The sequence below is a fragment of the Arctopsyche grandis genome, chromosome 10, assembly GCF_051622035.1.
Source record: "Arctopsyche grandis isolate Sample6627 chromosome 10, ASM5162203v2, whole genome shotgun sequence".
In the NCBI taxonomy this organism is placed as follows: Eukaryota; Metazoa; Arthropoda; class Insecta; order Trichoptera; family Hydropsychidae; genus Arctopsyche; species Arctopsyche grandis.
The window spans coordinates 16,547,185-16,572,528 of NC_135364.1; the positions used below are offsets into that span (position 1 = coordinate 16,547,185).

The 25,344-nt window shown below is 31.5% G+C and overlaps 1 protein-coding gene across 3 annotated transcripts in view; it reads left to right on the top strand.

Moving 5' to 3' along the window:
- Positions 1–25,344, top strand: part of RapGAP1 (Rap GTPase activating protein 1) — a 312,859-nt gene that overhangs the window by 49,260 nt on the left and 238,255 nt on the right. For 2 of the 3 annotated variants that reach the window (XM_077439961.1, XM_077439959.1), the window contains exon 2: positions 21,068–21,246. The exons of the other annotated variant lie outside the window; for it this stretch is intronic. In XM_077439961.1, coding sequence (XP_077296087.1) covers positions 21,173–21,246 — 74 coding nt within the window. In that variant the 5' untranslated portion in view covers positions 21,068–21,172. The remainder of the gene's footprint in view (positions 1–21,067; positions 21,247–25,344) is intronic. 3 annotated transcript variants of the gene reach the window in all.

Sequence of the window (25,344 nt, forward strand, 5' to 3'; positions counted from 1 at the left end):
AGGGTGCGGCCGTGAAACGGGCGATTTGATAATGCTGATTTTTATGGTTATTTATGGGATATGTTCGAATTCTATTAAGCATATTCCATTGTTGCTATTATAGCGTATGGTAATAATGATACAATAGCACGTTGCGCAACATGTGTTTGATATCAAATCGTATTAGATTATAATAACGGTTATTCGGCGTTTTGTATGCAACGATTTAATATTGATCGTAAATACATAGAACCGCTATTGAATATGGATAAATTATGTATCATAAATGTAAATCTCAAAAAAAAAAACATGCCACAGATGACGATATTCAAGGTCACAATCAAAATGACAATGCATGTTGTCTTGCATAAACAAATCATGCGCTGGACATTGTACAAATATTTTGCAAGAAAGGTATATTGTATATTATTATTAATAGTAAGCGACGTTATTGTATTTGTTTTCTTTAATTAATAGATCAAAAGAGTGTAATTTAATAAAAAAAATAGCCAGTAAGTGTACATAAACCTCTTTGCCGCACCTAAGATTCCATAATTTTTTTTTTTTATTAAAATATATGCCATAAAAAGGCAACCCTGAATATGTTCATCGGACGGTGTCCTCACAGTTAGTTCGCGTTGCACTTCTGAAGTGCTTTTAAAATGCATTAGTGCATTTGAAATTGTACCAAATGGAGATGTGAAATTCACGCTTTATTGCCGTTATAAAATGCACGTATGCACAATTGCATACATATCGGAATTATCATAAATATATATTTTGAATTATATATGCATATGTTTTTATTTTATTTTGCTGAAATTTTTAATATTTAAATAGCATACTTTATGTCATAAAAGAAGCTGGTATGTTTGTAAAGTTAATGACGAATCTGCGTTCCATTTCGTCGGGCGTTATTTCCCGCGAGGACCGCATGTTTTCCGGGCCGGAACTTTTCCGGGACGGGGATTTGAAATAGAAATTGCAAACTACAATAAATCGACTCCTGTATGTATGTACGTAGGAAGTGGAACGTTACAAAATGGCTTTTGTAGAAAAACAGATCGGGAAAATCGCGCAATTTTCACCAGGAAAAACCGTGGCGCTGGGATTTGCACTGAAGACGTTGCCTCGTGTCAATTTCGTGAAATTAACTTGGAAAATCCAAGTCTATACTCTGTAGAAAATTCGAATATACATACACTCAAATACATATATGTACGTGCAAAATCTCAGCTAGAAAGCTACATTTTCCATGTATTATCGGAACACTCACTTCGTTATATTAGATTTAAGACGCTTGATCCGTACTTTAATATTCAATTAGATTCAATAGTGAACTGTAATAATACTGCATAATTTATGACAATCCTTTATTACATACATACATAACAGTGGCATGCCGTGACTTTTAAAACAGGGGACTAGTTATGGACAAAAATGTATTTTTAATTTTTGGATTATAATAATCTATCTTGAAGTGATCAGTATAATTTTAAAGTTTAGCATTAAGAAAAATATCCTACATAAGTAGCCTACTTTTTTTAACATCTTGTTTATCTTCAAAACTTAATTTTATAAATGATTTGACAAACAAATGATCGGGAATACAGCATTCTATGGCCTCGTATTTGTATCCGCACACTCTGCACTGATTTGTTCTGAATGAATCGTTTCGCGAGCCTTGTCCCTGGCCATATTTGTAAAAAAAATTCAGAATTATATGTTTGATAGACACAAATCAGAATATTCTTAGTGAAAATCCCATAAATGATTGAAGTGAGAAGTAAATTAAAAAAATGTTTTGTCTTCGTTGAAACACCTATACATAAGAATTCGCCAGTACCACGAAAGAACAGAATTGAGACGGCGAATCCGTGCAAGCGAACGACGTCGCGGACCATACCATAACAATCTACCGCTACGATTTCTTCAGGTAGGGTCGATTGCGGTTTCTGAATTTCGTTAGTTCGAGGTAACAATATCAATATGGACAAAGATTTTAATTTATTTGTTAAATTGTGTAGATATTTGGGAACGCATGCCACTGACAAATGACAGCATGCCACTGATAAATGCATACATTTATTTCAAAATTTCATATATGTCGGTACTTAAACTTATGTATGTATACCGTAAACAAAAACCTAGTTCATTTTTCCACTATGCAAATTTACAAGTTTTAATTTAGGACTACCAAAGCTTGCAATACTTTCTCATGGTACCCTAACTTAGACTGTATGCAGATGGTTTTCAGAAAGGCTCAGAACTTAGGGTCATAGGGCCTCCATATAAAGTATTCTTAAAATTTTTTGAAATGCCGGAATATTATTTGAGAATATAAATTTTAATAACACTACCACAGTTTGAAATCAATAATATAATCTCATCGAAGACAATTCCTAAGCCAAATTCGGCAGATTACTAACCGCCGACGACGCATTTACACGAGCACTTACAATCATAAGTCATTTATATTCTCCGCTTCGCGTTTTCTATTGACACGCGTATACTTTGAGGAGCGAGATTTACTCACGTCAAACCTTCAACCAGCGTATCGCCTTTTAACACGTTCCCAGCCCATTTTGAATTTTTTATCGTGCAATTCGCGTGCTCGGAGACAATTTGGAGGACGACGAGAAGCACACCATTTTTTCTTCGTGACCGTTCAATATTAAAAGAGACCCACCCGTTTGTTTCACGAGAATCTCGACAAAGTGAAATAAAATAATCCAACTTTCTACACCATTGTAGGTCTATAGCAAGAGTCGAAACTTTCTAGCGAATAGTCTGGTTTAAGAATGTCAACCTTCTTACTATGTTTTAATAGTTATTAAACTTATATTACTCGGTACTAATCAATTTATCAAATGTATAATTGATATCAAAAGCGCCGTAGATAAACAGATAGATTTCATTCCATTTTAATATATGTACATACATACATACATACAAATGTGTTTTTCCATTGATGATGTATGGATGTGAAACTTGGTCACTGAACGCCAAGTTGCTACATAAATTCCAATATACTCAAAGATGTATGGAACGTTGTATGCTTGGCATAACGAGGAAAGACAGGAAACGGAATACGTGGGTGAGAAGTCTGGCAAGGGTTGTGTATATATTGGATAGAGTGAAGATATTGAAATGGCAATGGGTGAGCCTCGTGGCTAGAATAATGAACGAAAGGTGGATAAAATAAATGCTAGAATGGTACCCGAGAGAATGCAAAAGGGTAAAAGGATAACCGCAGGGAAAATGGTTGGACGAAATTATGAAGATATTTAAGCGTGTTGGAGTGGCTTTCATCTAGCAGTGGATGGCAAATGGCTGTAGATGATAATGACATACATACATATATACACACATTTTATATCTTGAAATTACATAGTTCTTGATATATGTACATACTTATATAATTTTATTAAGAGATCTCCAAAATGTCTTTCATATGTGTGAATACTATTCGCGACCTACTGGTTGAGAATCTTTTCTTTTCGTGTTTTTTTTTTCCTGTGTCGCGAAATTTAGACGCAGGGACGCGCACGTCGCTTATCCGTTCCGCTCAATTTGTTGCGAAAAGGTAGCCCTGGCGTGTTTATAATGTGCCAACCTTTATGTGTATGTTTATATTTATATACTACATATATCTCTATGCATATAACATAGATATATTCTGCAAAAATACTGCTTCGATGGCAAATCAATAGCCGAAGACAGGCAAGTGCTTTTGTCGTACGGATGAAATGAAGAGCTTGGTCGAATCCCTGCGATTGATAAAAATAAATCGTTTTCATCGTTTCACACAAATATTATTCTAAAAATAATTGAATTCGTAATTTTTTTACTTTAATACGAATACATAAAACCTATTTTATATATGTATAGTATAGTATAGAACTATGTATGTATATATTACTTTCCCTTTCAAAGAAATTAACGTGAATATTTTTCAACGTCGTGTAAGGGTTAATAACCCGTAGCAAACGAGCACCGATTTGTACTAACAGTAACATTGAAACTGTTATAACCATTTTGTAATAATTATTTTTCGTTTTTTACTTTTTAATTTCCCATCGGCCTTTAAAAATAATGTAACATTATCGAAAATGCGTTTAAAATTGGCATTTGTACGTTTTTAACCGAAAGCCGTTACGCCAGACGTTTCCAACATTTTCCGCGAGATGTGATATTTCAATTTACAGGTATTGCCGCAAATTTTGGAACCATATATGCATACATTTGAGCTACCATTTATCTATTGTATATAATTAGGGATTATCGGAAATTAGGGATTTGGGAGTCTTTTTAAACTCTGATCTATCCTTTAGTAAACATATTGACAATGTTGTAGCTCGAGCGTCGAAGGCCCTCGGGTTCGTCATCCGGTCCTCCAAATGCTTTACTTCTATTAAATCATACAAAATACTATATTGTGCATACGTAAGAAGTATTGTTGAGTTTGCATCCCAAGTTTGGAACCCAGAGTACTCTGGTGCAAGAGACAGATTGGAGCGCATTCAGAAGAGATTCTTGAGTTACATCAGTAGCCGTTTTGGATTATCCTATACTTCCTATGAAGATGCTTGTAGGTATCAGCATCTACTTCCACTTGTCAAAAGAAGGGAGATAGCTGACATCTCAACAATTTTGAACATCCTTAACGGCTCGATCGACTGTCCTCAATTATTGAGCAGACTATCATTGCGTGTGCCGAATAGAATGACTAGATGTAATGAGCTCCTTTACATACCTAATACTTTTTCTAATTATGGAAGAAGCTCATTCATCTGGCGTGCAAGCTCCACCGTCAACACACTCATTTTAACAATTTCTATGTTTGACTTATTTAATATTAATGCTATACAAGCTAGAGTGATTATTGCAAACTTGTTTTTCGATGATTAATTTTATTGAAAACTAGTGTTGGACCCGTTGATTTCAACGGGTGGTTTCGAAAAGGAATTGAAACTCGAATAAAAATAAAGTTAAAGATATTGAATCGACTGGTTTCGGAAAGAAATTGATGCACGAATTACGAAGTGATTACGAATTACGAACTACGTTTTGTGCATCGCCGACCTCCTGACGCCTTTGCCCCCGATGCCTCCGTCGCTCCGGGGCCTTCGGCCCCAGCGCCGCCGACGCCTCCGGCGCCCCCAGCACCCCCGATGCCTTCGGCACCCCGGGGGCTTCGCCCCCAGCGCCGCCGACGCCTCCGGCGCCCCCAGCCTCCCCGATGCCTTCGGCACCCCGGGGGCTTCGCCCCCAGCGTCCCCGATGCCTTCGGCATCCCGTCGCCCCCAGCCCCCCCGATGCCTTCGGCACCCCGGGGGCTTCGCCCCCAGCGTCCCCGATGCCTTCGGCATCCCGTGGGCTTCGCCCCCAGCGCCGCCGACGCCTCCGGCGCCCCCAGCGCCCCGATGCCTTTGGCACCCCGGGGGCTTCGCCCCCAGCGCCGCCAGCGCCCCCGGCAATGAAAAAACTGAAAAAATGAAAAAAATGAAAAAAATGAAAAACTGAAAAAATGAAAAAAATGAAAAAACTGAAAAAATGAAAAAAATGAAAAAAATGAAAAAACTGAAAAAATGAAAAAAATGAAAAAACTGAAAAAATGAAAAAAATGAAAAAACTGAAAAAATGAAAAAAATGAAAAAACTGAAAAAATGAAAAAAATGAAAAAACTGAAAAAATGAAAAAAATGAAAAAAATGAAAAAACTGAAAAAATGAAAAAAATGAAAAAACTGAAAAAATGAAAAAAATGAAAAAAATGAAAAAACTGAAAAAATGAAAAAACTGAAAAAATGAAAAAAATGAAAAAACTGAAAAAATGAAAAAAATTAAAAAACTGAAAAATATGAAAAAAAAAAAAAAATTTGTTCCCCATACTGGTTGATGGTTGATCGTCCGTCACATACAAATATACAAATATACAAATATACAAATATATTTAGCGACAGTCCGTTTTTATATATATTATTTACGATTGTGATTATGAATTTTTATTTTGATGTATTTATGTTGTCTTTTTGTTTTTTGTTATATATTATATTATTTTTATTATTTCATGATTTTTATCATATTATTATTCTTATTATTTTGATATTTTTATTATACTGTTATTTCTATTTTTTTCTTTTTGTTTTCTCTAACTATCTTACTCTATTATCATTTTTGTTTCTTATTTTAAATGTTTGAGCTTTTCTTTTTTTTACCTATATGTGAAAATTATTAATGGTTTACTTAACATAATTATGTTTTTTTTACTATCAATCTATGTAACTTAATAAACTGTAAATTTTCCAAATAAATAAATAATATAATATATTTATAAAATGAATATTTCATCATATAAATATTATATTAAGTACGTTTCATCAATTATTAATAAAATTATCCGTTTAGGTGTTTTATTTGTTTACATAGTGTTAATGTGATTACATTGATCATATTTACATACATACATACATATATAATCCTAGTTTTATGCCTGTTGAAATTTCAACGGGTGCTTTCGGATCGATACATGATTTAAAATAAAGTTACAATATGAATAGTAGCAATTAATCGGAAACGGAACTGAAACAAATCAAGAATCGGCTATGCCAATTAAATTATGCAATAAAAAATAATAACAAAATTATAAAATCTGAAGTCGAAATCCAAATCGGAATCGGATAGTATAAAAAGTACGTATTTTTACATCGCTTAACTTAAGCAAAAATGTATGTTTAATTTACAAAACCCAATACCCAATTTTCGATCAGTAATTAATTAATTACTTATCGAAAAATTAATATTTACTGATCATTTATATTATTTAACTGATCACTTATTTAATAAATTATTGATCATTAATCTTAATTTTTAACTGATCATTTTAGTTATTTTTAACCCACCAAATAATTACATATAGTTCCCTATTAATACGTGCATGCGCGCCTATAAATTACCTTACATTATATTTATATACAACATATAAAATTTTAATTCGTGTATCAATTCCTTTCCGAAACCACCCGTTGAAATCAACCGGTACAACACTAGTATTATATAATTGGATAATCACAATCATTTAAATAATAATTGATTTCATAAATCATATTATAAGATTGAGTTTATTTCAAAGAATACATTTCTATAAAGCTTTTTTCCGAGGATTTTTATTGATATTGTCGTTTCAATGATTTCACATAATGCGAAGTATTATTTATTTTTTGTTTGGACGTTGGAAAAGGGAGTCTCTACTTTCAGAAGCTTTGACGGCCCTTTGATCGGAGATTTCCTGTATCCTCACATCCACACCGGAAGTCTTTGAAAGCCAATTCATCCATCGTACAAACAGCCAAACTCATACACATATGCAAACACACACATTCGACCATTTTTGGTTGTAGAAACGAAAGGAAAATTTAATCAATTCACGTTTCAGACGCGTAGTGGAGAAAACGGCGCATATATGTATATATATGTATATGCGAGTATATGTACATACATACATATATTTTACATAGTTTCTAATGCGTACATTGGCGCACTGAGCGGAGTAATTAGATTGGAATAATTGTGTTTCTCGGTAGAAATTCACATAGAAAAATATCTTATGTATTAGCTTTGCTTTATTAAATATTTTATACGTTTTCCGTTACGATCACGATCGGTGTCATACGGATCCGTTGACCGTTTACGTGAATATTCTACACACGAATGCGGACGTTGTTACACTGTAACGAAACTATCACTTATTGAACTAAATCTTTTGTTTAGCTCAGTGCCAAAATGAATCAAGGTCGATCGCCAAATTCTTATTTAATAATAATTACAACTAGTAATAAGGAGACTTATCTAAAACTTAGCATAAAAATGTTTAGAAAATATTTATGTAGTTAGTATGTAGACTACGCTTATTTTAATCCTTTTTATAGAATTTAAATACACATATACATATATATGTATGAATGTTTATATACATAAATTGACCGTTTTTATTATTGAATTATGGATGGATCTATTTCACAATGAATAGTATATTTTTAATGGTTCTTAAGATGCGCAAAATGATTCATGAAGACTGTTTTGCATCAAATACTATTTTTTTGTGATGAGTAATTGATTTTTGGTGCTACATTTTAACTATAATTAACAATTTAATAATTTTTATTGTGAAATTTTGTTAGGCCTTCCTGGTATATGTACATACATATATCTACCTATATATGAATAAAATAAAATGAAAAAAAATATATCAATGTTTTTACAGTTACCCCAATATGACACTGACCAGACGAGAATGTACAATAATACATAAAATAAATAAATATAATAATAAATACACAAAACAAATTAGAAAAACAGTAAAAATTAGATAACAGCTAAAAAATATAAGAACATTAAATAAACAAAATTTTTTTAAGAAAATAAATCATCAAAAAAATAAGTAAACAGTAAAAATTAATCAAAAATTCATAAATATAAATAAACTCTAAAATGGAAAAACATGTGGATAGTGTATATTAGATATACATATGAATAGTGTGTGTATGAAATTATAATTTAAGTGTGTGAAAAATTAATTGAAAATAAACTTTCGTGTTCAAAAAAATGCGTAGTGAAAAAAAGATTGTTTATTTAATATAATTTAATTTACATAATTGAAAAAGAACTGAAACATATGAACATCTATCTGTATATTTGACAACAATCTAACTTTTTATTCTTAAGAAAATGTGTCAAAGATTTATTCGTTGATTAGTATTTCTATGAATCCGTTAATACATACTTACATACATATGTATATATATGTATGTATTTATTTTTACATTAGTGAAAATTTATTCATATGAATTTGAATATGAATACGAACTTATTCATCGTAATGTATTAAAACTGTATATAAACAACACAGTTAAATATTTTCTTTTTACTAATAGCAGGAATGCTTTTATTGAATTAGAGTGAAAGTAATTTTCCGTTTTTTACGGACCGCTACTCTTTTTACACAGTATTTGCTTATAAAAGCGTGCTCTTTCAAATAATAAATGGCTTTTTTCTCAGTACCGGAGTATATGTATCTATCATAATATAAGTATAAGAGTAATAAAAAAATAATAACGTGAAATTGTATACTTGAAAGGTGTTAAAACCATTACGTTCCAAGCGACATTTCTCCATTCGTTTTTTATTATTATATATATTTTAATAATTTTTTGAACGTTTTAAATTGAATCATTTCTCGAGGGGGAGGCGAACCACGGACCCGCGAGCTCCCACCGCCAATTAAACCGAACGTCGATTGAAAAATTATTAATTTCCTTCTCGGAAGAATGTTCCGATTCGTGACGTCCTCAAACAAAACAATCATAACGATTGCACAAATTTAATTTTCCAGAAAATCTGATCTCTTATAGTAAATCCTATCTGCAAATCCTTACCTTATTCGGGATCTCGAACCCCCTCAGGGGTCATCGAATATATACATACATAATACACGGGACGCATCTAAATCTATTTAAATATATAATTCGTTTAGCTTAAGGTTAAATGTACCTATGTATATAGTAAATACGCCGATTATTTTGCATAATATGTGATGTGGGCGTTGAAAGATTTCTCAGTTCGATAGTTTCGTACCGTGATAATGTAAATATTTATGTATTCGTTTTGCATACACATGTGTGCTGAATAAAAGTGAATCAAGTACATCGCACAGATAGCCAATCAAACCATTATTTTCTTTCATTTGTGTATCATTTAAATTTTTGGGTTAGTGAAATTTTCACCAATCATTATAAATTATAAATATTTTTTTAATGGAAGTGAATAATATGCATCTCGGATAATGTTGGTTTTTACTTTATTTTATTTATTACAAGATTATAGATCACATCTAAATATGTACATATCTAAAAAAACAGGGCTGTGAAGTTGGAAAGGTTCGGTTCCGAATCAGGCTTCGAATTTCATTATGATACAATTATTTTTGTAGATTTTTATTATTTCGGAATTAATTGTAAGCGTTCATAGTTGTATTATAAGTAAGCAATACATAATATATAATTCTTAATTGGTATATTTAAGTTTTATGCGGGAACATTTAATATATGTAAATAAATATTAAAATGACCTAATCTACGTAAATATCAAAATGAAACTGCACACATACATATGTAGTATATGTATGTAAGAAAATGAATTTGAAAGTAAATTTAATATTAACCATTTAAGAAAAAGTCGATGAGGAATTATTTCTACCGTTTATTAGGTGTCAAGACAGAATGTTCTCGGACATACATACTGTCTAAGACAGATTTATCACAGACAAAATTTTCAAGCGACAAAATGTTCACACGTTCAAAACCGAATTTTCAAAATGAACTAATTTTCAAACGAAAAACGAATTCAAAAATTCAATAAATGTATGTAAGTGTGGCGACTAAGATTGTTTTTTTACAGATTAATATTCACATATATTTATTTATTTATCAAAAACAGAAACATATAGATAGTATAACAATGTTTTTTCAAAGCACTGATAACCAAAAAAGTTTGTATATATGTACATATTTACATATTTATCCAATATATTAATCCCAAACATAGGTGCCACTACAGGTTGCCCAAGGTGACACCTAAGATTAAACTTTTGTACATAAGTACCAAATACTATCATTACACACAATGATTATACACAAAACATGAGTTGAAACCCTTGCTACTCATTCATATATTGCAGCTCTGTCATATGTAGATGTTCCTCTTCCCAAATCATCGAGCAAAACAAAAGAGTTGATTGCAGAGCGCCTCAATATTGCTGCTGCTTCACTCAATTGAAACAATCGAAAATTACATCGTCATCGTCATCGCTTAGTCTTGCAAATATTCCATTGATGACACTCTGCATCCATTCTTGCAAAAATTTTGAGATTAATTAGATAAGCGAGTCTTACCGGAATTTATTTACAAAGTACCTGTACAAACTTATCATAAGGAAAAGTGAACGTTCTGTCTTGGGCATATCGTGTTAACATTTTGTCGTTGAAGATTCTGTCATAAGCATTATGTTGGCGAGCGTTTTTTCAAAGAACATTTTATTGTTGAACGTTTATTAATTATAAAATCGAAGCTAGGGTTTTTATCTACATATTTCAATCATGGCTTACTTTTTTGGGCTGAATACCACACCACAAGTGTATATACACAATTATGAGTTATATAAAATAGATGAGATAGTTCGTGTCGTATTGAATTAGCAGCGTATGTTTGTGCAGGCCTTAACGGGGTTACGAGAAAATTCTAATGCTCCAATAATAACGTGTCACTAATCGTTTTGCTATGATATTGTAATGATAATAGTAATAATGAAAACAGTACTTTTTCTATGAAGCAAAATTAAATAAAATAAAAATGAAAATGAAAATAAAACGAGACAGTTTCTGTGCCGTGGGAAAAGCGAGTTACATCAATTTGTTATAGTAAACGGGTATTGTTGAGCAACAATGTTTTGTCGTTCCGTACTGAGTGAGCCTTATGGCCGCATTTTCCCTTTTTCTTTTCGGTGCGTTGAGAAATGTGTTAATTTAGACAAGACAAAAGGGACAATTTTTTTTTATTCTGTTTAGAAAAATGACATTGTTGTCTCGTTTAATACGCTCTTGTCCCCCCCCCCCCTTTTTCAACAATGACTCAAAACGTTCAAATTTTATATAACATGTGTATTGTAAATTTCACATGTACATATGTACATACATATGGTCATGTACATACATTGGTGTCGTGATCTTATTGATGATTGTATTGCGAGTATCTACAATGGACCATCATGTATCTGTCAAAAATAAAAATATTGTGGCGCATTAGGGACTTCTGTAATGATCCAAGCTTAAACTTAAATAAATAAATAATATTATACGTATGTACATATGTATCAACTTATGAACTTTTTGTTTCTCAATATCTTGAATTTATATATACAGTTCATGGCTGTTGATTATTGGAAGATTTCTAAAATTGTAAGACGTTGCCGCGATGGCAACTAGGCATGATAAATTAATGTAGAGCTTTCAGAATGGCAATAATATAATAAATTGAATCAGGGCCACGCCTAGGAGTTTAGCCACCTGTGTGCAAACTTAAATCGGTCGCTCTTTAATTTTATCACCATTTGTATACATCATATTAATTCGGGGTATAGTGTTGAAAATTATAATCACAATAAAAATTAACCAGAAAACAGACAGAAAACCAAAACGTTTATTTCTGAACAGGACCAGACCACAAGAAATACTGGACGTTTTCGAGTTCATTCATGAAAATATTGTGTTTTTACCCTCAATCCCAAAGCTAGGAAATTGTTCTTTCGATGACCAACCAATACTCAACATCCTTGAAAAAATACATCTGGCAGTCGCAAAGATAACAAAACATAAAAGACGGGTATTTTATTTTTGTTACTGGCAACCCGTTTGATGTTTGATTTGCCGGGCGAGTGCCGATTCTGTCGTGAGAGCTATTTTAGGGATGTTAATTTAACATTAAATGTCGTTTTGACGTTTGTCGTGTGATTTATTTTACAGCCATAAAATATCTAGCTCTATGCGGTCTGAAGCTACACCTGCTATTCCGTTATTTCCCCCGAATTATAATTCGGGTGTTTTACAAGTTGTAACTTGCAACAGCAATCCATAAGTATGCAACAAGACAAACTAAATGAATTTTAAAAATTACGATGTCTTGTTTCGTATTTTTCATAATTTTTTCGACACACATTTCATTCGGCAGTTTTTTATTTCGACCATTTATATTTCGGCCGCCTGTGTGCGTTGCACACATTTGTACATATGAATTGAATCCATTGGTAACTGAAATCTTCATGCATTCAATTAACTATATTTCAAGTATGCAATTGCAATTCAATGGCATTTATCAAATTTTTGATATCATGTTTTTGACACATTTGTTAATATTCCGAATATATATGTATGTAGTACATAGTGTTTTTTTTTACTGTTCACACTAGTAAACAACATAATTGTACGTAAAAAATAAATATTGATAGAAACGAATAGATTATTTTTCGATACAAACCGATTATAATTGTAATTTATTTAAGCCTATTTTTAGCACTGTTTCAATTTATCTGTTGTATTAAATTTTCTTTGGAAAAATATTTAATTACAAAAAATAGCACGCTTGTTTATTGTAATAAAAAAATCAAAGAAGAACAGATCATACGATTCGACGAAAAATATAACGAGAAAAAATATGAATATATAATTTTATTATCGATAACATTTTGAATTGCATTGAACCTTTGATATCTGGAACTCGCGATTTCCTTTCCGGTACGAATGGCGGTCAACACGCGACTTTTCAATTAATTAATTAACAATGCCCCAAAATTCAAAAGAACACTGTTATCATTGGCTAACGTTCGTCTGCCAATGTTTATTCGTCTGACTTTGGAATATTTTAGCGATATGACTTTGTTATCTTACGCCGAATATGAAGTTATTGTAATAAAAAGGGATGGAATAAAATATTCACAAAATTCACAACGTTTGTATAATATTATATATTATGAGACGTGCGTAATTAAATAATACAATGTAATGGAAAATGAAACGTTTTATACAATATTATGCTATTATGTTATGATTGTGGATAATACCAGGAATTAATTTTATCGACCGATTGGATCCTAAATGATGAAATTAAATAGGAATGTGATTTTATTCTAAATACATACATAGATATATATGACTTAAATTATTTTTTTAGATATTATTGATCAGGCTCTTCTCAAAAATTGACAGTTTAGTTAGTATAAATGAACAAAATGTATATTAATGAGTTCAGTCTTGTCGAAAGCAATTTTTTGTCATTGGCCATAATGTTTATATACGTAAGAGTAAGTTTTTCTTCAACCAAAATCGAGGTCGAAGAGAGCACGAAAAGTCGAAGGGTTGTTGAGTGGACGAATCGGATTCAAACCCCACTCGTACGAGCCCGAGAAAACTTCACGTCTCTCTCGCTGTGACTTGTCAGCCGGTGAAAAAATATTCTCGAGTGATTTCATAAGAGGTTGAGATTTTTGCAGTCGAAAAAATACATAAGAAACCTTCAAATATTCGACATTTCGAGAGAAGCCCTTCTCACTGTGTGTGTATACTTATTTTACGTTTTAATTTGAAAAGCGATACGTTAAAGGGTTTTTTTAACAACTCAGCTGCTGCTGCTCCTGTGTTTGATCTTTTGTAATGGAAGGGTGGGAGATTCAGAAAAAAACTGCGTTTTATAACGAATAATAAAAAGAAAATGTATTGAACAACGGCGCCTTTAAAAGCGGCCTTAAAATCCAAGCTTTGAACTTGAAATGGGTCGTTCGGAGCAGAAGTGAACCAAGTCAAAACCAAATATACATATAGCGTTTTCCTATATGTATATACTTATTACAAGTGTACTGTAAATATTGTACATATTACAATATTTTTTTGTAACAATGAGAAATTTTGGTCTGATATTTCACTTTTCCATCCTTTTATTTTATTTGGGTCGGGCCATCTTTTGCAAGAGAGCACGACTTGAAGACCGTTTCTGGGATATCAACTCATGATATGTTCAACCTTTCTCACTGACTTTTGCTAATTTACCATTCCAAGTCCTTCTGGCAAGCCCACTTTCGTTTTGCCTATTGTTTTCTTCAAAAGCCTCTTTATTCCTTTGTAGAATATGCCCCAGCTTAGCTAACTTGATATAATATATATATATATATATATATATATATATATATATATATATATACATATATGTATATATATATATATATAGATATATATATATATATATATATATATATATATATATATATATATATATATATATATATATATATATATATATATATATATATATATATATGTATATGTATATATATACATACATATATACCTTCATTCCTTTTTCAAACTATTCAATGCGGCACTTTTGAGGAACTTGAAAGCATCAACGGTTGCTTCTTGTGTCACCTTCGGTTTGCAGACGCAATATGTAGTTTTAATAGCTGGCGATCCAGCTGACTTACTTAGCCGACTAATACAGCTAGATAGAGAAAGTAGGAAAGTAGCATTAAAAATTAACATAGGTAAGAACAAACTAATGTTCAATAACTATTGCATGCCTGATAGCATCTACTGGATGGAAAAATAGTAGAAGTTAATAGTCATTTATATTTAGGACATATAATAGACATCTCCGGTAGTAATAAAGAGGAAATAAAGAGACTAATGAAAATAAGATGGAGTGCATTTGGACGAATAAATCAAAATTTTAATAAAAAACGTCACTTTACCTGAAGAAAAAGTCTTCGATCAATATGCTTTATCAGGGATGTCATATGGATGTGAAACTTGGACATTGGACGCCAAGTTGCTACACAAAATCCAATACACTCAAATAAGTATGAAACCTTGTATGCTTGGCATAACTAGGAAAGACAGGAATCGGAATATGTGGGTGAGAAGTATGACAACGGTTGTGGATATAGAGGATAGAGTGAAGCGATTGAAATGGCAATGAGCGGGCCACGTGACTAGAAGAATGGATGAAAGGTGGACAAAATAAGTGTTAGAATGGTCCCGAGGAAATACAAATGGGTAAAAGGAACACTGCAGGGAAGATGGGTTGATGAAATGGATGAGAGTTGCTCATAACAGAGAAGTGGAAGCGTTTTGGAGAGGCCTTCATCCAGCAGTGGATGGTGAATGGCTGTAGATGATGATGATGATGATACTTTCATTATTTAGTATATTTAGATTTAAATTTAAAAACTAATTAAAATTAAACAGCCACAGCATATTAAATTTAAATACTTAATTTCACTTTTGTACGAATATACATATGTATTTTGTTAATTGGAAAACTTGTATCAAAATAATATAATATTTGAATAAGCTTCAACTTTATATACACATTTTATATAAATAAATCATAACGTTGCGGAGTAAAATTTTTCAAATCACATTAACCAAGAGCTATTGAAATCATTGCTAAATTCACTGTTTAATGTTTTTAAAATTATTTTCAATTAAAATTAAGCCTTTGTAATTTGCACTTAGACGGAATCCAATCTATAGTACTTTAATTAAAATTTGAAACCATATAATAAAAAGCTTTTTATATTATTTTTGGTATTATTGAACGACTTCCAGATAAAATCTGCACAGTCGAATTTTCAATATGATAACGTTATTTTATGTGAAAAACTGTCTCGATTATTATAATGTGCGTGTGCTTTATGTTCATTGAACCTTTCGAACAGTATTCGAATTCCGAGATCCAATAAACCTGTAATAAACGTTGAAGCGCGCGCATTAAAGAGTGAAAAATATTTTCAAAGGGCAATATTAAGGTTTCGGTTGACCGAGTGTGAATTCCCGCTTTATGGTACATTAGTTTAAATTAATTATAACATTCAAAATCCAATTAAGAGCGCGTACCCAATTCTAGGGGTCACGTTGCGAAAATTATACGATTTTCAAGGATTTGAGCATCCCTTGACAGTGATTATGAAGAAGCATTAAATTTTGCCGCATTCGTGTGTTTTATTTCGCGAAAATACACACGTAGCTCAAAGTATATCTATATATTATATACACACATACATACACACACACTTTTGCACAACCTGTTGAATAAGTAAGTGTGAGCCGCTGCCGCACCGAGCGAGAAATAAGCAAAGGGCGAACAAAAAAGAAAAATAGCAAAAATGGAGGAAAACACGAGAATTTCCACTTTTTGCGAGACCCGCTCCTAAGTAGAGGACACAAATTAGATTTATATGTTGGTGGAAAATCCGCGAGCGAAAATGCCTGTGTTTTTCCGCACGCGCAAAGTGTTTACCCGTAGCAAATGTGGGTATCCGTTCGTTGAATAGTAATTAATGTGGCGTAACTTAGATTAATAAAGAGAAAGTGTCGCCAAAGAGAATATTAAATACGATACGCAAAAAATATGTACAATAGAAAAGAGATTTTATATAGGTTTTTCGCTAGTAAGACACATTCGTGGATACGTGACCGAATATCATTAATCAGATACTTATTCATTCCACTATATATGTATGTATATAATATAATTTAATTGAAATTGACTATAAATTATAAGTTTAGAAGTTGATTGATTGCATATTGTCAAATTTGATTGATTTTTTTATGTTTATCTTAGCAAAATTTTACCTAGAAAGATCGATACAATGTGTAGTAATTACATACATACATATGTATATTCGTATTACATGTATTTCGTATTGTACGCAATTTCTATGATAGTAGCGATATTTATATTATGAAATTTATTTGAATCGCATCTTAACAATAATATTCCGAATTCGAACACAGAATGTGAATGACAATGATGTGTGTTTGTATTATACAGTATTTCATTACTGAAATGAATTCAAAAAATATTTTTTATTACTTAATACAAAATATTTTTATACGTTTTCAATCAATTTATATACACTTTTTGCAAATGAAATCAGCGCGTATAAAATTATTTGTTGATTACCTCAAAAAATAAAAATTATGGTAATAATATAATTAACATCAATCAAAAATTCTCAAAGACTCCATAGCATAGGTCTCATTAAACTTTTCCGCCGACTTCGTCGCCATGAAAGGTGAAAATATATATATATATATATATATATATATATATATATATATATATATATGTATATATATATATATATATATATATATATATATATATATATATATATATATATATATATATATATATATATATATATATATATGTATGTATCTACAGAAGTAGGTTTATACACATATATAAAATTTCATTATCATAACGAGAACAGGTGGTGTGCGTCAAAAGACGTGCTTGTTATAATAAATGTAGATCGTCGGATGCTGTATATACAAGTAGACCAATTCCAATACGGCACCTGTTTTCTTTTTGGCCTCGATACTGTGCAATCAGAAACATTTGAGCATCTAGGTACTTAATTATGAACAATATTACTGATCATTTACGTTCTAATTGATTGTTCAAGCAATTATATGCATACACTTATTAGTTATAGTCAGTGAGGTCCCGGTTATTATTTTATATATCTGTTCGACGAATAAGCGTAAAAGACGAAGTCTTCAATGGCGGTAGCATCATTGATTAATGGTTGTAGAGTCAAATTGTCCTGCACTTCTTTGACTAATATCTGGAATAGATCATGTTACCGACATGTGACCTCTAATCTGTTTCTTATGATGATAAACTTTTATTTACAGTATAAATGAATGAAGTGTTAGATATTTTAATAACACAACTTATGAATTTATGAAAAACTTTATTAGGTAGATGAATTTATGAAAAACTTTATGACTTTTGTAAGACTAGATGATACTCTTCATCGGACAGTGACTCGTTGAGCTTGTAGTCTACACTAGACTTTCTTCTTTTTGAATGCGTATATTGAATTAAGATAATATTTTATTTTTAATATTATAATCCTAAAAATATGTTGTGTTTTTAAAATATAAATCATGTATCACCCCTCCTAATATATATTATTAATTAATCCTCTGAATATCTGAGTGCCTAAAGGCGGCACATAGTTTCGGGACATCACTGATTATATCTAGCATAAATGTATATGTATGTATGTATGTATATAAAAAAATTTACTATATCTTGCATCCAAATTGTATTGAAATACACAAGAACTTACATTTTGAATTAATAATATATAATAATATTAAAAAAAAATATGTAGATATACTACCGGATGAAATTCCTTCAATATTGAGAAAAATACTCAACTTTCATCTTCGGTAAAAAAAGCTTGGCCAATATTCTGCGAAAAAAGTTTTACTTTTGAAACTTTTCCTGAATTATTTTCTTTCTCCTGAGATTTTCCAGTGTACCTACTGCGCTAACTACGTCTAAATATCTTAATTAAGAAGCAAAAACCTTCCATCCTTTCAAAATTATAAAATCATGCTAGTAACTTTGCTCTCTTACGCATACAATGTAATACATATTTGATTGTTGAACTTTGCTGAAATTTTAAGTAAATATCCTCCATAATCAGATTTTTTTGCACATATATTGCTAAGACTTAGTTCACTTTTACGCAAAAATAACAGCTTGTTTATACACAGTACAATAAATTATGATATGATCGGTACGGGTTAGTGGGCTTCTGGTACAACGGTAAAGCACGCGTGACTCAGGATACATCATCGTGCGCATAGTTTCACGATACGATTCCAATGATTTGAAATTAATTACGCGGAATGAAAATCGTATCAATCGAAAGCTAAACTATGATATAATTTAAACTGATTCCATCTCAGAATTTAAAATGTCTGAAAATCATACTCAAGCGTCCATCAATGTACAAGTGTCAATGTATGTACGTGCGCCTTATTCAAATTCTAATCTCGTCAGATTATTTTTCGGCAATCTCGGGTAATTTTTTTTCACGATGTAAGTGTACTTTCCTTGGGAAAAATCTAACATAGCTTTAGAACGATCACGTAGCTTGTGACGCTTTAAGAGAAGCTTGAGATTCGCTGATCCGAAAGTTGCTGACTTAATTTGAAAAATGTAGGAGCACTCACCGCAGTCGATTTTCCAGTGATCCAAGGAAAATCTAGACGTTTTCCTTTCGCGTGTTCTTTTTCGTTTTTCATTCGAATGATTTTAATGCATTTATACAATCGCTATCGACTTGCGGGGGCGTTAGTTTCGCCGTCTCAGTCGACACGAAGGTTAAAAGTTAATCGAATCTCATACGAAACGTAAGTTGTCATTGTTAATATTTCGTGTACCCAGTTCATGGTTAGTGTGCAGAATAATTTAATTCTAAATGAATTTTTAGGTATATGTGTATGTGCTAAATATTTAATTACTCACAGTAGTCGTTTTAATTGACAGAAATTAATACGAACTGACTTGATCACAGAAATTATATTTTAAAATTGTAGAATTCAAATAAAATTTTTATTCGAATAATAAAAATTCTTTTGTTCAATAGTTGAAATTAAATTAGATTCGGTCAGATTTGTGGTTGTTATTACGTGTTTAAAGTGCTTATATGAGAATCACTCGACGCTCAGGTATGTTTCTGTATTGAATTCGGTATGCTTTCGTCACATACATATTTTATGCATCGGTAATTTGCATTATTATCTTTTTGCGTTCATTAAAAATTTTCTGCTCGTAAAAATTGATTATACGAACAGTGCAACTGATTTAAAAACAATTGATTAATTATTATTACAGCTTAATGTAAGTGTGAGTTTGATTATTTAATTATCGTTCAAATTTGTTTAAAATGATAAATTTAAACCGTAAATTTATTTATCGATTTTGATAACTGTTTGATTAAGTCATATAATACATACGTATTATATAACTTAACTGCTTATATAATACGTATATATGTATATGTATATATATATATATATATATATATATATATATATACATATATATTTATACACATATATATATATATATATATATATATATATATATATATATATATATATATATATATATATATATATATATATATATATATATATATATATGTATACATATATACATACATATATACTTATTTTCCAATTATAGAATAATATAACGACTGGAAACATTATTTACCCTTCATTTCATAGAAGTCAAGGGTAGTATAATATGATATGTTGTTATTATAAATAAATAATAGGTATAAAATTAAAATGACACATTTTTATAAATGTTATCTGCTATTTGCATATAGCGATAGCGAATCATTTAAAACGGCATGATTCCGAATCGATAAAGCATAAAATATTTTATATTTAAACAGTTTTCATTCGCATTACAATTATTGACATTTATTGAAGTTCATCGGAAGGTTATCAATATCGATGAATAGGTGAATAAATACCGCTGTTTGGATTCAGTAGAATATTTTTATCCATTTTGAATGTACCCATCATGATATCTCTCTCTGAATTTAGGGGATTATTAACCCCGAATTAACCTTGTCGGGTCAGTGAATCCTGAATGTTCTTACAGGTGGTTATTATTAGCATCCATGTGGTTCCGGTGCGAGCTATTCGTTGTGAAAAACTCGAATGTGATCGTTGTGGCTGCTGAAAAAAGCAGCTTCAGCTCGACATCATGCTGAAGATCCAGATGCTGGAGCAGATTGTCACCAACGAGAACCAGGAAGGCGCCCCCGAAAATGAAAATGGGTGAGTTTCGAATTAAAAACCTCGAATTTTTGGACACTACTGATAAAAGGTAGAACGTTTACGTTTGAGCCGTTATATTTGAAAGTGGCATAAGTAAACTTTTCTTCAATTCGGGAAATATCTTGCAAAACATTAAATTATCTTTTTGCGTTTAAAAACATTTAAATACGGTTTTATAAATACTGATGGCCTGTAATATTTTTATATAAATACTGACGGCCATATATATGTAAATACTGATGGTCTGTAATATTTTTATTCTGCTTTACCGAGATTCTAGACATATCGAATTAAAATAAGTGATAACCATTTGTGAAACAAGTAAAACAGAAAAAGTGTTTTTGGAACTGAAAATTGGACTCTACCACTTTCAAATATGTATAACGGCTCACATAGCAGATATTAGTCGAATTGATCGGCGTTGCTCGAACGAGTGAAAGTTTCGTTATTTCGACTTCGCAAGACTGAACGAAAATATCAAATTTCCATAGCGGACAAAGAAAAAATACTCATCTTCTTTTATTTGTATTAAAAAAAAAGATCCAGGATACCGAGCGCTTTTAAATTATTAATCCCGGGATTAGCAAATGTAATTCCGAAAACTCGGGATTGAAATTGAGAAATTCGTGGCAATATTCAAAAGATCACCCACTTAAAAATTTTACTACATAATTTACAAAATACGTTAGAAACGGAAAATACGTTAGAGAATGGAAAAGATTGCTTGCTTATTTTAGACTGTAAAACCAGGTGGAATAGTATTTAGGTTGGAGCGATTTCTTTATTTTTGTAATCAATTAAAAAAACCCTTGTAGAAGTTTTTTCTGTGACATCTAGTGAAAATGACTGGATAAAAAATGGCAAAGTATGAAAACGATCGGATAAGAGACAAAATTTTTACTGAATTGTAATCGTAAGGCGATCTAAGAAGAGGTATGTCAAAAAGACGAAACACTCTGCTGACGTGATACCAACTTGTGCTCAGCCGACGTAAGTTTATGATTCAGTTTCAAGCAATTGACTGAACTTAAATCAGCATTAATAGAAAATGATCAGTAGATCAGTAGCTATTAAAATAGATATAAGATGTATTGTGAACATAATTTCGTAATAATAAAAAGCATTTAAAAAAAAAAAAAAAAAAAAATCAGCATTAAGGAAATACATATATGATAGTTTCTCTAAAAAAGGACAAAAATAAAGATGATCAAATTTCACCGATACACTTAAATATCTATTAAATTCTAAATCAGTTGATGACAATAAAACTGAGATATTGGTTTCGATAACAAGTCGTAAAACTATAAGAGAGACACTTTGAATCTAAAGTTCAAAACTGTACCAGCCTCAGATCCGTAATAAAAAAAGGAAATGGTGTTATATAAATTCATATCAATGTAAATTCTTAAACTATTGAAAATAATCACAATTTATTCGAGTTCGTCTAATATTAATCCCGAGTTTGAAATTTTGGCTCGGGATTGGATTACCTAGTCGGGATAGTGACCTATTAAGAATAACTTGAGATGTGTCGTTTATTAAAATTGTGACCTGCATATTGTTATTCTAACCCATCGGGATTATGTATCGTAATCATGTTGGCATTTGGGTTTGGTGGAAAAATTCCAGGACATTTCGACGGCATTCCCAAGGTATTGTGTATTACACCGTGGTTCTAGCAACGGTCAAAGTTCGAAATCTTACCGGTTTGCACAACATTGGTCCACCATGCTGCCAAGCCGTAGCGAAAAGGTTATCTGGTATGAACGATCTGAACTAGTTCCGGTGATGGATGACCGATCCCGCTTTATTGCGATCGCTCGCTTTATTTTATTTTTTTCACACTACCGGTTCTATCGGCGCTTTGAGCATCGCTGGATTATCCCCGAAAGTCGCATCTAATGAAAACGATATGAGTTTTCAATCTGAGAGCCGACGCTTTCGACCGCGTATAACATACCATACGACTGATTCTAGAAGTGTTCTTAATTTTTAGTTAAATATCGTGAGTAAGACCCGCATGTTTGGCGCTTTTTTACGATTATTGAAAGCATTAATTTTGTGTACACAATAATGTTACAAATGTTTGCAAAGCGTGTCGTTTGTGCTTAACTGTTTTAATTAAGAGGGGTTCGGCTATGACCGTCAAAGCCTAAGTACTCAACGTTGAATATGTATGTATGTACCTACATACATATATTTTTTGTTTTCAAATGTCTGTTCGAATGTTTTTCTTTGTCTTTCGCCGGTCAATTGTGTGTTTAACTTGTCCAAATATGACCTTACTGTGTTTTTGAAAAATGGTTCGCATTCATCGCCAAAAAAGGTCGAGTTGTGCACGATTTTCAAATCGTGTTCTCCAGCTCTATCATATCGGTCCTATTTTCCAAATTGGGACTTTTATCCAATTATGGAATTTATAATGTATAGGTAGGCAGTGAGTTTGATCTCTCGTTTTCCCATTCGGTTATGTATAATATTATTAATGTCTTCGCCCGTGTGTTTGCGTTGCAATAGTGTCGTGCGATTGCACGTCTTGATCGATATTGATTAGATAGCGATAGCGCTTAGTGTCGCCTTATAAGTTCATTTTCGTGAAAATTTGCCGTCTAGGTGTGTCATTATGTACTGAGAATTCCGTTTTGGGAAGATATAAAATGAAATTTCTTGGAAAATTTAATATTTTTCATGCTTTGAATGGGCTCGAGTGATGTTTACGATATTTTTAAATGGCACGCAATTCGCACGATGCGAAAATTGTTTTTGTAGCATTGATTATGGATCTAAGTATGTAGACGGTAAAATTGAAATCGTATTGAAAACATGAATTATTTATAGAATTCATAGAATCATTATAAAAAGTAAAAATGTTACATATGTAAAAATAAAATGCCTTTTGATAACTGCTGAATTAACAATATACTTACATAGTATTTATCAGTAAAAATAACAGTTCGACAATGTTACAGGTTTAAGTTGATATACATATGTACATATGTATGTACGTTATAATAAATTAATAACATTGCTTTGTCACAATTTTTCCATTTAACGTTCCATTTAAATACAAAGATTAAACTGTAGATATTATTCAGTGTGCGATTGTAGTTTTTCAAACTTTTTATTTCAATTGCAGTAAACACAGTTTTGAAATAGTAAGGCGCAAAATTTATACTTGTATGCAATACGTATGTAGAATCGAATTTTATCGTTAATTTTGACTGAAATTCAAATGACTCCTTTCGTAGTTTGACAATCGTCGGAACGGACGGAACAGAACGTTAGAATCGAACGATCGTCGTCGACTTTGACAAATGACGACAGTGAATCAAAACCTCGTAAACACATTATTATTTCTTTGTTTCGTTTCGTTTTGCGGAAATCTTGAGCTAATATTACGCGGCTATTGTGTACGTATGACAACATACTTTCGCTCAGATGAATTATTGTCATTTTTGCAGTTTTGTAATAGACGACAGGTAACCGGGTTTTGTTTGTACGATTTCGGAAGGTGTACTTGATTAATAAATGATAGCCGTGCCCCGTGTTCAGAATTGGTCTGATTGTGTGAGTGCACTTTGCGTTCTAAATATGTACTCGAGTTTTGGTAATATTTTGCGATTACGGTCAGCCAAAAAACCGGTGAATGACGTCAATGACTGGTCTTCAGAAAATTGGTAAACTTCTGCAAGTATCATACAAATTAGTTATCTGAATTCGAAACATAAATATCTTAAGATTTTATATATATATATATATATATATATATATATATATATATATATATATATATATATATATATATATATATATATATATATATATATATCATCATCATCATCATCATTTACAGCCACTCGCCATCCACTGCTGGCAAAATTTGGCCTTAGCGCGGCCTCTACTTCGCTAGGCAAAAAACTGCAAAGAACGGTAAAACCCCAGGGGAAGATAATATTCCCATTGACTTACTAAAATGTGGCGGCCCCCCCCTAATTAATATCTTAGCTAGGCTTTTCAGCAAATGCTTCCAGAACCAAGCTATACCAGAAGGATGGAATAACGCAACTATCATTTTAATACACAAAAAAGGCGACAAAA